This window comes from Oculina patagonica, chromosome 3, assembly GCF_052425735.1.
Source record: "Oculina patagonica isolate OP01 chromosome 3, crgOcupat, whole genome shotgun sequence".
Classification (NCBI taxonomy): Eukaryota; Metazoa; Cnidaria; class Anthozoa; order Scleractinia; family Oculinidae; genus Oculina; species Oculina patagonica.
This window is the reverse complement of record NC_135760.1, coordinates 9663429-9676316: the sequence shown is the minus strand read 5'-3', so window position 1 is coordinate 9676316 and position 12888 is coordinate 9663429. Positions and strand designations below refer to the sequence as shown.

At 36.1% G+C, this 12888-nt stretch overlaps 1 protein-coding gene across 7 annotated transcripts in view; it reads left to right on the top strand.

Annotated features, from left to right (window-relative positions):
* Nucleotides 1-12888, top strand: part of LOC144646412 (uncharacterized) — a 35301-nt gene that overhangs the window by 10685 nt on the left and 11728 nt on the right. Inside the window, exons 13-16 of one of the 7 annotated variants that reach the window (XM_078505993.1) lie at nt 85-302; nt 2589-2629; nt 2924-3020; nt 3438-3823. In XM_078505993.1, the coding sequence (XP_078362119.1) occupies nt 85-302; nt 2589-2629; nt 2924-3020; nt 3438-3762 (681 nt within the window). In that variant the 3' untranslated portion in view covers nt 3763-3823. Of the gene's footprint in view, nt 1-84; nt 303-1300; nt 1355-2588; nt 2630-2923; nt 3021-3437; nt 3824-7451; nt 7743-7923; nt 7991-8514; nt 8622-10169; nt 10327-12120; nt 12294-12888 lie in introns of those variants that run through there. The other 6 variants (XM_078505994.1, XM_078505995.1, XM_078505996.1 and 3 more) reach the window with 6 other exon arrangements.

Below are 12888 nucleotides of genomic sequence, written 5' to 3'. Positions count from 1 at the left end.
AAAATTTACTAACACCCACCAAGTTTTACCCGCAAATAACATTTAAGCATCTACATTGTTTAAAGACATTCATTTTTCTTTTAGCGATACTTATCAGGAAAGAATATAGTTCACCGGGACCTTGCCGCTCGCAATGTGTTAGTCTGCGAAAAGAAACTTGTCAAAGTCGCTGATTTTGGTTTGGCTCGAAGCACCATGAGAGAGAATGTGTATCGTACGACAGGTCAACACAATAGACTTCCTGTAAAGTGGATGCCACCTGAAGCCATAAATGACGGTGTTTTCACCACAAAAAGTGACGTGTAAGTGAGTTACAATTTACGTTAACAAGCATGTAGTTAGTCATGTGATTGAAATACTGTGTGAGGTAACTCTCCGCGTCTTTAGGCCTGGTTTTCACTAGCGACGCAAGCACAAGCGCAAGCATAACAGCTCTTATTTCATAAAAAAAAAATAGCTTCGACGCAAGCATAAAAAAGCGGAAGCACAAGCACAAGGATCAAATTTTTTCCATTTCTTGTGCTTACACTTGTGCTTGCGTTTGTGTGAAAAAGAGACATCGTATAAGCACAAGAACATTGTTTACGTCTGGCCTAGTATAGCCAGTTCAAGCACTCGTTCCAGAATTTGAACAAAGTGGCAGAAGCAGCGGTTGATTTTGATAAACGTTTTCCGAGGTTGTTCGGAGGAGTGTAGACGAAAAACAAAAAGGCACAAGCGTGGACTCGAGTTGCGAAAGAAATGGAGATGAATGCTTTCTTTTTAAATATCTATAACCCCAAATGTTTCGTTTTCCTCCTTTTTTGTAGTCGCTATCGCTTTCTTCGTCACAAGAGAAGAGGAGACAACAACACTTGACGCCTGAGAGTTTCTGCCGCAATATTTGCCGAAAGAACGAAGTCGAGAACGAAGCCTTCTAACTAGTAAACATCGAGTTCTAATGCTAATGTGCTTGTGCTTTTGTCGACGTTCGTTTTTACTTGGCACAAACTACTAATGCTTGGGTTTGTGTTTGTGCTCGTGCTTGCGTCGCTAGTGAAAACCAGGCTTTGCCAAAGAATTATCTGTTTATGAGACAAGAAGGAGAGTGTCGTGAACTCAGCTGACTAACGGATGGTCACTTATGGAATAATTTTTCCATGCCTTTCGCTGAGAAAGTTTCAATCTCATACCAATACTTTTGTAAGTTCCTGAGAGAGCCGAGCCGCGCATGCACAACTCATAACGTTCCTTATCGTGATTTAGTTTATGCGGGTTCTAATTCAAACTCTTATTAGCTAATTTGGTTTTCTTTGTATAGGTTGTGGTTTTAATCATTTGTTTTGGTTTTGGCTTAAAAAGACTGTGTCAAAGCTGAGTTAAGTTAATTTTATTAAGTTTTGCCAAATACTCGTTATGAAACTTAATGTTTGCAAAGAAATTACTTCTGTGGATCTAAATGACAAAACCATAGCTTCATTGCAGCCAAATGTGCCTCCCGGGCATCATAATTTAATTTAAACTTTGAAAACTGTTCAGCCCAACAACATTTCAAAAACCCATTCAGTCGCAATCCGTTTCAGTGTTCGTCAATTTTGCCCATCCGACCTTCTTTTGTATTCGGTGTGTCATTAAAGAGGTTTTTTTTTTAAGAGGGATTGTTGTAGTAGTTTACCCATAGAATTTAAGAGTTTTTAGATTTTTAGAATTTTTAGATTTTTAGAATTTTTAATTTCTTTCACAACACTCCGCTTGAAGACAAACTGAACAGTAAGAACGCGCGTATCGCTCGCGATGGCGCGCGTAGGTCAGCGATAGTCGGAACTGAGCGTGAGTAAATACCAAACTTTTAAAATCGAAATTTTAAAGTGCTCGGAAACGCGCGTGGGAATTATTGAGTTCGCGAAGGCTTTAGCAAGAAAACTAACCCGATGACCCCCATTTTTTATTGCACTAATATTTTCCTTTTATGTAAAGGAAACGTCAAGAAAAATTTTAAAAAATTCTACGAAAGGAATTTTTAATTACTTGCAAATTGCCCTTTTTGCATTTGCAAAAAATCCGCTTCGTAGAAATTTTTTAAAATAATTATACAGTTTCCTTTTCAAATGCCAAAAGTTATCACAAGAAAAAAATTTGGGGTCATTGAGTTAGTTTTCAAGATATAAGCACCGGAAGCTGAAAAAGGCTCCTAAAAATCATTGGCTATCGTTGCCATGGTAACCACTGATGACGTAATTATTGGTGTTTTGGATCAAAAACACAATGGGTAATGTAATCATACAAAAATTTTGTTACGATCTTTAATTAATTTTTTGGCCATTTTCTTTCAAACGTCGCAAGGTTAATAACCTGAAAACTGGTACGAGCCACCTTAAAATGTAGATGTAGATGTAGATGCCTCAAATAAGCTAAAATCCGTGACACAGTCCCTTTTAATCGCAGTCATCGAAAAATCTTTTTGGCTCACAATGCTTTTTACAATTTAAGACTTCATTGTGCTCTACGTAGCCAGCTTGGTCCCTTTGGCGCCACACGACAGCTGAATGACCTACGAGCTCATAAAAGTTCTAAAAGAACATTTTTTTCTTTCACGTTTTTCTATTTAGGTGGTCGTATGGCGTTCTACTCTGGGAGATTGCGACTCTTGGTAAGTTTTTGGCATAAATTAAGGGGGTCTTTCTTAACTAGAGATATACAGACGCGTTGCTTAGGGATTGTTGCAGACGGTTAATGATCTGAAATAAGCAATCACTGTTTACACAGAAAATTTAATGAAACGCCACAAAAGAAAAACCGTAAATACGGGTGTTCTGTACCTCAAAACTTTAGTATCCACCTCACTTGTACTTCCGAGGGACAGGCAATTTGATCCAAAAACTAAACTGTCAGGTTTTTATCGTCAAAATGTGTTATAAAAACTTGAATTAATTTCTCATTTCAGGAGGTTTCCCTTACCCTGGCATCAGAAACAGAGAGCTTATGAGACTGCTTAAAAGAGGATATAGAATGGAAAAACCAGATGCATGCTCAGAGGAGTTGTGAGTGATATTTCTGTGCTTGAAGTTGGGAAAGGGAATAATTACTTTTTATCGCAACTGGCGACAAAATGTATTTACAGCACAGATACTTACACTATTTACAATACTTACAATGGCTATCTTACAATATTTTATTTTACAATTATTTCAGTACAATTGCATACGCTAGGTGCAACACTGATACAGAGGGGGAAATGATTACTTGGCGAATTTTTGCGACATCATTTTGCAAGCAAACAAACAGGAAAGGTGTACTGAACGAAATGAAAAGGCATCTAAAATTGTATTTACACGAAGAGCACAAAGGAAAGTGGCTTGAGAGGAAGAGTATCAGTTGAGAGGGGGGACTTTTTTCATACTTAAACAGAATGTTTTTTAAGACGCTATTCCTTATTTTTTGTTTGTTCTTCAAAACAGCTACCAACTGATGATGCGTTGCTGGGCAGACAATTTTGATGCGCGGCCAACCTTCACCAAGCTGTGTCAAGAACTGGAGGACTGGATGCAAAGAGACGCTCCTTATTTGGACATAGACCAGCTGGATGAAGATCAGCCTTACTATGACACGACTGCTTTATCAGCGTCAAGCGGATCTTCCTTCGAGGAACACAACTCAGATCATGTTCCCTCCTTTAACACGACCACGGAGAATTTGCCTTTCAATGACAAGGACGCTATCTTGAAAAGACAAGTTTTTAAACAAACTTCATGTCCAACCATTATGATAGATTCAAACAAGTAAATTAGGCCCAATTGAAAAGCCAGCTGACAGATTAAAGCTGGGGTCATAAATTAAAAAAAAATTACAAGTGTAACTTACAAGTGTAGCTTTTGTTTTCTACCTCTAACACAATATCTACACATGTAAATTACACTTTTAAATGTTTTATTGAATTGACCCCTGGCATCTTAAACAAGTGGTCAAACATACTATGCGCGCTGTTCTGGCCAAAACCCAAAATTCTCCACTTTGAAACTATAAGTTAAGACAGCCACATTAAAGTTAAGCTTTGTACACCACATATCCATAGGTGTTATTACCTAGTTTAAAAGACGTCCGACTAAACCAGGAGCCCAGAATAAACCCAACACGTACTTTGCCGTCGTCTAGATGACAATGCATGTAATAAATTATTTGAAAGTCGGTTTCCAAAGGGAAAGTTGCAAGCTACCTGATCGATGTAACTTTAAGAAGAAACTTTTTCAAACTTCAAGCGTCTTGCATTCAGTCTTACATCGTTTTGAATTCAATTTATAAATAAATAACGGGAGATATTTGCCATTTGAACAGTTTAAACAACGATATGGAATACAGTGCAACTTTCTTCAATACTTCCAAGTAATATCCGCAATACCAAAAGCCCTATTTGAAAAAGCCAAGGGCCGGGTCAGACCAAATGTCGATTTTTTAACTGGCGCTAAGTCGTTTCAGCTATCGCCCCAATTAACTATAGACCTATTAAAACTCAAATCCAAAGATCTCTATTGGCTTTTTCTTCATAACAATAAGACTCAAGCCACCGGTCCATTGAAATGGGAGCGTGGCCTTGCTCCGGCAGCCTTGCCTTGGCGTCAAATCTTCACCAGAGTAAAACATATTTATAAAGAAAATAGATTGAGAGAATTTTATTATAAGCTAATTCATCGATTTGTGGTGACAAAGAAAGAGCTCAATCTCTATGGAATTACGCATAACAACAGATGTTTTTAATGTGGTGAGCCTGATTCAGCTCTCCATACATTTCAAGAATGTAGTGAAACAATATCTTTTCACAACAAAGTATTACTGTGGTTCAATGGGATGCATAACACCTCTATTTCTCCTACAAGCTACGAATTTCTCTTTGGCGTACCACACTTTAAGGACAACACCCTAAGGAAATTTAACTTCTGCCTCCTGTTTGCAAATTATTACCTCCATTTTCAGAAAATTAATGAGAGAATTCTTAACTGGGCTGAGTTTAAAACAAAACTTGACTATAAACTAAGATGTGAAAATTTACCTTAATCTTTTTTTTAGTAAAATACGTTCTTCGTCCTTAATTTATACGTCCATTAGGGTAAATAGGGAGAGCTAAATAGTGCATATAATAACTGAAGTTTCCGTGAGCAATGTGATGTAGTATGTCTCGTAACAAATGTAACTTACTGTACATTAGGTAATGTAACCGGAATGTGAGTAATGTATATAGTGTAAGTAATGTAAAGAATGTAAGCAATTCTAATGCAGTGAAATGTAAAAATGTAAGCAATTGTACGTTAAGTCATGTAGGTAACCTAAGTAATTGTTCTGTAAGTAGGCTATATATATATTTTCTTTCTGTGCAATAAAAAAAATAAAATAAATAAATAAATAAATATATTAAAAAAAGTCTTAGCCAGAAAACTAGGCGCTCTCAGTAATAAAAAAAAATTTCATCTGTTTATAACTGATGCACCATAAATTCCATCTAAAAATTTAGTAAACTGGTATTGGATATCGCTAGCGAACACCGAGCTCTAAATGACAGGCCCAAAGGGAAATGGTAAGTCTTGTTTCAAAAGAACATCAAAGTTCCACAAGGCAAAGCCAAGGAGAACATTGAGGTTTTTCTCTTCAACCTCAAACCAATTCACGTTCATTTGTTATTTCCGCGGTTTCAAGACGCACATGCAGGCCACATTTAAGTCCAATGCAAGGTTCAAGCTGTCATTGCCCAAGGGAGTTTGCAAGTAGCGCCTTTTGGAAGCAGAACACCCGGAGAAAATTTCCACGCATTTGAATTGCAAGCCTTGGGGTGAGGAAAGTCGGAACAAGTAAGAGAAACATCTATCTTATATTTGATACTGAGCAGGAGGCTAAAAAAAGACGTAAACTTTGTTTTAAAAGTAGAGTTGTGTATATTAGCTGCATTGCAGTTGCTCATCTCTATACTTGTTATTAATTTTGTAAGCAGACCTAATATCCCCGAATGTATATTTGATCTAAAACTGACGCAGCAAAGCAAAACCTATAATCAATTCTGCATAGTCGTGACTCTTAAGAAGAAACACAACAGCACGAAAAGCATCATTGTCAAGTTTGAATTTTTTTAACCCGATAAAATTACTAATGTTGCTAACTGACTGACCCGAGTTTGCTACCTTAACACGACAATAATTAATTTTCTATAACTAACTGTCAAATAGTGCTGTCGATACAATATCAGCATGCGTTAGAATGTTTTTTTTGTTTAATTTTAAAAGTTTATTTCACCGACGACTCCTTCAAAAACAAAAATTAGTTTAGCTTAGTCACCTTTGTCAGCATGTTCAATAGTTGCTATGACACCTTGTATCTAAATATTGTTACAACAAGAAGGGTACCAAACAACCCTCCTATCCATCTATCCGAGTCAAATTACTAATTCCCTCAAGGGAAAAAGATTTGAAACACATTATAAATCGTATATAACTCATCGGAAATCGAATTTGTTTGCTTCGTGTCTAGCGCGACTAATTCAAAATCAACACTTTCAAATTGCTTGTTGCAAATGATCAAAGTAAAATATGTTTCTCAAAGTATCATACAGAACAAACAGTCAACCGAGTTCCATCTGCTTTCTAGACTTTCTAATGTAAGTTATGTATTCGGTCAGCTGTAAATTATGCCCCTAAATTTTATAAATGAGAAAATTAATTATTCAACTTACAAAATTTCTCTTCACTATAAAAATATATAAAGCGACCCTGGGGCTAAAAGGAAAAGAAATTATACAGTGTTTTAGCTCTTAGTTATCGAACGACGTCACATAACATATCCTACTGATAACATAACATTAACTTTATTTTGACTCGAATTGTAGAGTACTAGCTTACAAATATCAGTAGCTAAATGATATATTCGAGAAGTACACTAAAATAAATTTAAGGGAATATAAAAATACGTTACACACTTTAAACAGAAATATGAAAAGAATGTATAAAAGCGTCTAAACGAGCTTAGTGCACTCAATATTTCTGTTGAACTCAGTAAACTCACTTGTTCTGTTATAATTTGGCAGTAAGTTCTATTGTTTGACTGAAAAGTAGGAAAATGAGTTAAGACGATAGCCAGTTGTTCTCGGCTTACTGAGCGAAAAAAATGTAATTGCCTTGAAGATCATAGGAAGAGAACCAGAGTGAAAACATACTTTCATATAAGCAGGAAACCATTAGCAACTGTTTGTAGTAACACCATACTTGCTGACGCAATCCTGAAATGTGGGATGACGTATGCCGTATTAGCTGGAAGATTGAAGGACCAGGCTGAAAATAGCATGCACCCATATTCATTTATCCAAGACAGTTTCACAATTTTTTAACTAAATATAGTTTTAATAAACAACGGTATGATAATAAAGAATTCATTGACGTAGCAGTATAGTAGTAGTAGCAGTAGCAGTAGCATGAGCTCTAGCTGTAGCTGTAGAAGTAGCAGAAGCAGTAGCAGAAGCAGTAGCAGAAGTAGCAGAAGTAGATGCTGTTTTTAACATTGTTGGTGTTGTTGACTTTCTTTCGTGGTGCTGGGAACTTACTAAGCCGCTCGGGCCCACTCAAGCTTCCATTAAATGCATAGTCATAATTATTCATTAATCGACCGGAAATTTCTTCAAATAATATGGTGAGGTTCACAAATACGACGTCCAGTTACGAACATGGTTATTACGGAGCAATAGCTGGCAGCGTATCAAGAAATTATCAGATAAAAACTTGTTAACCCAGGTGAAAAAAAAAAAACATGCCAGTTTATTATATATATATTGTTAGTTTGTAGTTAAAATCCTTTGTGTTTAGTTAATCAAGCTTGTAATTGTCTTTTAGATAATATTCATGAAGCAATATAGTTTAATGTGGTTTTAAATTAATAATTCTGGGGCTCTTTGTCTTTTAGTCCTTCTGTCCTTCTTTGGGTATTTAACTTTTTACACCTATTCGGTACAGGAGTCGTTCACAACCCAAACAAACATCAGGTATTTAAATTCACAACTTTTGGCGGTATCAGTTTGAAGTTCGCTGTTTAAAGAGGGTCGTTATAATTTCGGGAGGTATTTACCAGCGGGTTAACTAGCTACTTACCTTGAAATTCGGAGACTTGTTTCTTTAAGGGAATTCGGTTGTTTTCGAAAATTTAATGTATAGTGTTATTTTAGTAGATTTTATTTCTCCTCCGTTATAACTGAAAGGCAAATGCATAAGGGCTGATATAGTTGTTCATTGGGTTATTCGTTGTGAAAAACATATGCAATGACTTGGCAGAATAATTCAGTGTTCACAGTGCGGCGAATAAATAAATTTAAACACAAAACTCAGAGAAAACGCCAGCGATCTCTTCAAAATTTGCTTTGTTGGAAAGAGTGTTATTAACTCCTTTTTAATAATAATAATAATAATAATTACATTTCTACTGAAACAAAGCTTTATGAAACACATTAATTAATGTTTGATAAACAAAGTTACGTTATCAAAACGACTTTGTAGTTTATTCTTGTTTTAGCTAATTACAACAGCATCCGAACCCTGAAAGCAGAATGTTCCAGGTCTTCATTGGTATCTTATGGCTGAGTACATGGTTCACAGTGTCATACCAAAAAAATACAAAAGGTAACAACATAGCTAGGCTTATTCTTTACTTCAGTAGTATGATCTAGTATGGTCATGGAAGTGTGATTAATAGAATTTTAACCACATTTATTCATACATACATCACACATGCATCACCTTTATTTAACCCTCGGATTTCAAGAGTAGCTACAAGGGAAGCTAATTTCTCCGAGAAAGAGAAAGAAAAAGTTAAGTAAATGAAATAATTTCATTATCGTTTGATACACAACCATATTTTGAATGGAAATATTTTGCAACCCACGCATTTAAATAATTATATTGCACGGCCTTTAAGCAATAATAAACTTATCTATTTTTGGTCCACTTGTTGTTGCCATGTTACGAATCAATATTTTGTGGGTTACGCATTAGTGACTTTTGCGTAAACGTCTTTTTTCAAGTCTTCTGTTCAATAAGTACAACTCGTATTAAGGAAATCCAGCTATGAAAACTATATCGTATCATCAACTCGCATTTAAAGGGACTGTGTCACGGCTGGGTTAAGTCTATTTAATTAAGTTTTACCAAACGTTCTTTACGAAACTTAATGTTTGCAAAGGAATCACTTCCATGGATCGAAATGACAAAACCATAGCTTAATTGCAACTAATTGTTTCTCCCGGGATTGTAATTTAAAGTTACAAGCAAACAAGATTAACTTTGAAAACTGTTCAGCCTAACAATATTTCAAAAACTTATATCGCAATCCGTTTGAATCTTCGTCGCTTTTGGCCATCCGTACCTTCTTTTGTATTTGCTGTGTTTTTGAAATGTTCTTTCTTTGTTTTAAGCGGTTATTTTTATATTTCGCCGAATTTAATGGCCATTTTCCATGCCCAAATTTGGCTACAATCCGTGACACAGTTCCTTTAATCTTCTTACATACATTCTTTATCATGTCTCGTTACAGAAACTATTAATTCGAATGACATCTTGATCTGCTTTTGGTAATTAAACTTTTATTGCTCAAATCATTTGATTTATCTGTGACAGGATTTATATTTTACTAGGCTTGGGTGTCTAAATCCGGAACACACCCGGGACACCTCAAAAACATCCCCTTAACCCCAAAACTATTGAAATACAAATTTGAAAATATTTCATGAGTCTCTAACAATCAACCAGAACCGACGACTAAAGAGACGACTGCAGTTTACCGAAGACTTTCTCAGATGACCAAGGGATTTCCAAAAAAATTTAAGATTGCTTCCAAATATTTTTTAACCTTTTTGTCTGTGGAAAGAACAGCGAAAGAGCCATTTAAATACGATTTTTGATTAGTTATATTGGTGTCGTTTTTGATTTCCTATAAATGTTGCCTCGTTACCTTGTTATTTGCATTTCGTCTTCAAAAAATGGATGTGACGTCATGCGGTGTAGGTTGTAAGTATAGATGTGCATAAATAAGAAAATATAACCCACGCTCGAATACTAACAGACGTATAAAGATGCCATGTTATATTTTTCATTTATTTGTTGCTCTTTATATTATATTAGTTGCGTTCTTTGTTGTAACGAGAGTTAAAAAATAGATTTTGCTTTTAATAGTTTGTGGCTCAGTGGTCAAAAACGCACTAAAAAGTCCCGGATATCCGAACAATTATCCAAAAGACACGGACTGTGTTTATGTGGTTCCTATTCCACCTGGTATGGCCATGAACGTTTCCTTTAAGGATTTTCAGGTGGAACGTGATCAGTCGTGCAAGTAAGTAACCTTTTATCTAGCATCACACAGCAGTGTACATCCTGATGAAGAAATTTGTAGCAATCTATTAAAATAATAGGTCAAATTAGGTTACTGGTAGGCACCCTTTTACTAGATAAATAGCACACAATAATTCCCTGATAATGTCCCAGTAGAGAGACGCATGACATTGAACAGCAACTCAGGGGGTACTCGAAGAATACATGACGGTGGGGGGGGTCCGACGGAGCTTCATATTGCCACCCAAAAAGTACACAAGCCTGAAATTTTAGACCCAAAAAATATCTGGCATCAAAATTTCCAACCAAAAAAAAATACAAGACTTAAATACCTCAATACTGATTTATTCAATTAAGCAGAACTTTCTAAAGTTCGTTCGGAGATAAGATCCAAAAAAATACACGTATTTTTTAAAGACCTAATGATAATACACCTGAGGAAGGAATGATAATACACCTGAGTACACATGCAGCATGCTCATTGAACAACAGCACGTCAACTTATCACAAACAGTGCAGAAAGTTAAAATTGAGTATAAAAAGTTGAAATTGAGGCCTTATGCATGATAACGCCATATGCTCAAAATTCATCACCAAGCCTCGTTTACGCGAATTATTCTCAACCTTCTGTCACCTTCATCGGTTTTCACGTGGGTATTCTTTTCATCTTTGCTGCTTTGGGAATTCGTTCAGGATGAAATTTACAAGTTTGCACTTCGAAAGCAAGGCTTGATGGTGAAACTAGCCAGTCTAATGTAAGCATACATACGGGCTATTGATTGACAGGAAAGTCGGAAAACACACCAAAACAAAATGGCGGCCACTGTTGGAGGCTTTGGAGAGAGCAAAAATCGAGCAAAAAACACTGTTTATGTAAAGTTTGACCGTTTTAACGAAAATTATAAGTATATAAACCAAAATACTAGCAACTGGACGTTTGTGCAGCACAAGATAGGCTTTACGAAACAAGTGAAAACTACCAATCGAAAATTTTTCTTACGAAACAGCTCGTAAAGAAGGAAGATGTCCTTAATTGAGGTTTCACATTTCAGCCCATACCTGAATAACTGAATAAGGATGCACCTGATAATGCATGACATAAAGCTTTAAAATTCTGTAGCGGTATCTGAGTTTAACAAAGCTCGCTAAGTCCGTTATGTTTTAACAACGGATGGGAAAGGTGAGCGACCGAACACGTGTTGTTTGTCATCCACTTGCAGTGAAATTTCTGCATGTGTATTATTAACAAGTGTAGTGATCACATGATTTTTTCGTGCCATCTGAGATAAATCAGCACTAGTAAATTTTTCAAAGGCTAACCAAATTGCACGAACCAAATTGCAATTTGTGCTGATTTATCCTAAATTACACTCGAAATCATGTAATTACCTATATATACTTATACAACTCACAGCGCCATTGAAGAGCGTTTTACCGAACCCTATTGAATAGGCTTATTTCTATATATTAAAATGTTAACTTGCTTTTGATGCTTAGGGTAATAAACAAAAAAAATCAAAGTCGTGAAATGGATAAATAATTTCTTTTGTTTTATTCTCCTCAGCCCCGGAGCCAAGTTTTAATTTATATATGTCGAGTTAAGCCTATTAAATAGGCGGAACGCTCAGAATGGAAAGAGAAGGAGAGGGGTACCCTTTGACATACTAGCCTGCATTACATGACGAAGAGGGAAATCCAAGTTAAATGCCCACGTCTTTGGACGGGCTTTTGGCTTCAATAACCTTTAATTCTTACCCAAACATTTTTTTAATTTTTTTTTTTTTTTTTTTTTTAGATTTGACTATGTGAAGATTGGTAGTGACCAAAGCGACAAATATGGTGTGTACTGTGGTGAAAAGACTGGAGAATCAGTTCTTGTAAATGGCAAATACGTTGTGATCACATTTCACTCAGATGGAAACTTTCACGAAAAGGGATTTCTGCTGCACTTCACTGCTGTCCCAGTTGGTAAGTACAGAAAGAATAAATCGATAACCATTGTTTGGAACAAATTTGGTATTCTGTATTGGGACTGTTTCACGTTCAAACCACTTATTCATCCAAAACATTTGCAGCATTTTAACTTGAATTGCACAAAAATATATATACATTTTAACATTATGAGTACTTAGTTTTTTTAAAGATAAAGAATTTATACATTTCACTAGAATGATTCATCCGATCTAAGAATTTTTTAACACTAAATTTTCGGTGACCTCTGTCCACCTTCATCAGAGTAAATTGAGTTCGTTAACACATTAGCACGCGCAAGGCATGTTTGAATACGCCATCCAATTAGAGTGCCACGACTCTAGGAACTGTCTCTTGGTGTAACTTGAGATTCCTCGTTCAAGGATCGTGGCATTTCTTGGGTGGATGCCATGCTCGGTTGATTCCGCGTGTTGTTTAATTACTGACTCTCCATTACAAGCGCGGCCGGGATCGTGTTCGGCTCCGCGTGAGCTCCAAGAGCGCTTACTTTCTCCAATGTGAGTAAACGCGCAGTCATTGCACCTGACCTTATAAACGATTCCTCTTCTTTGGTGGTCTTGTGGCCGATCTT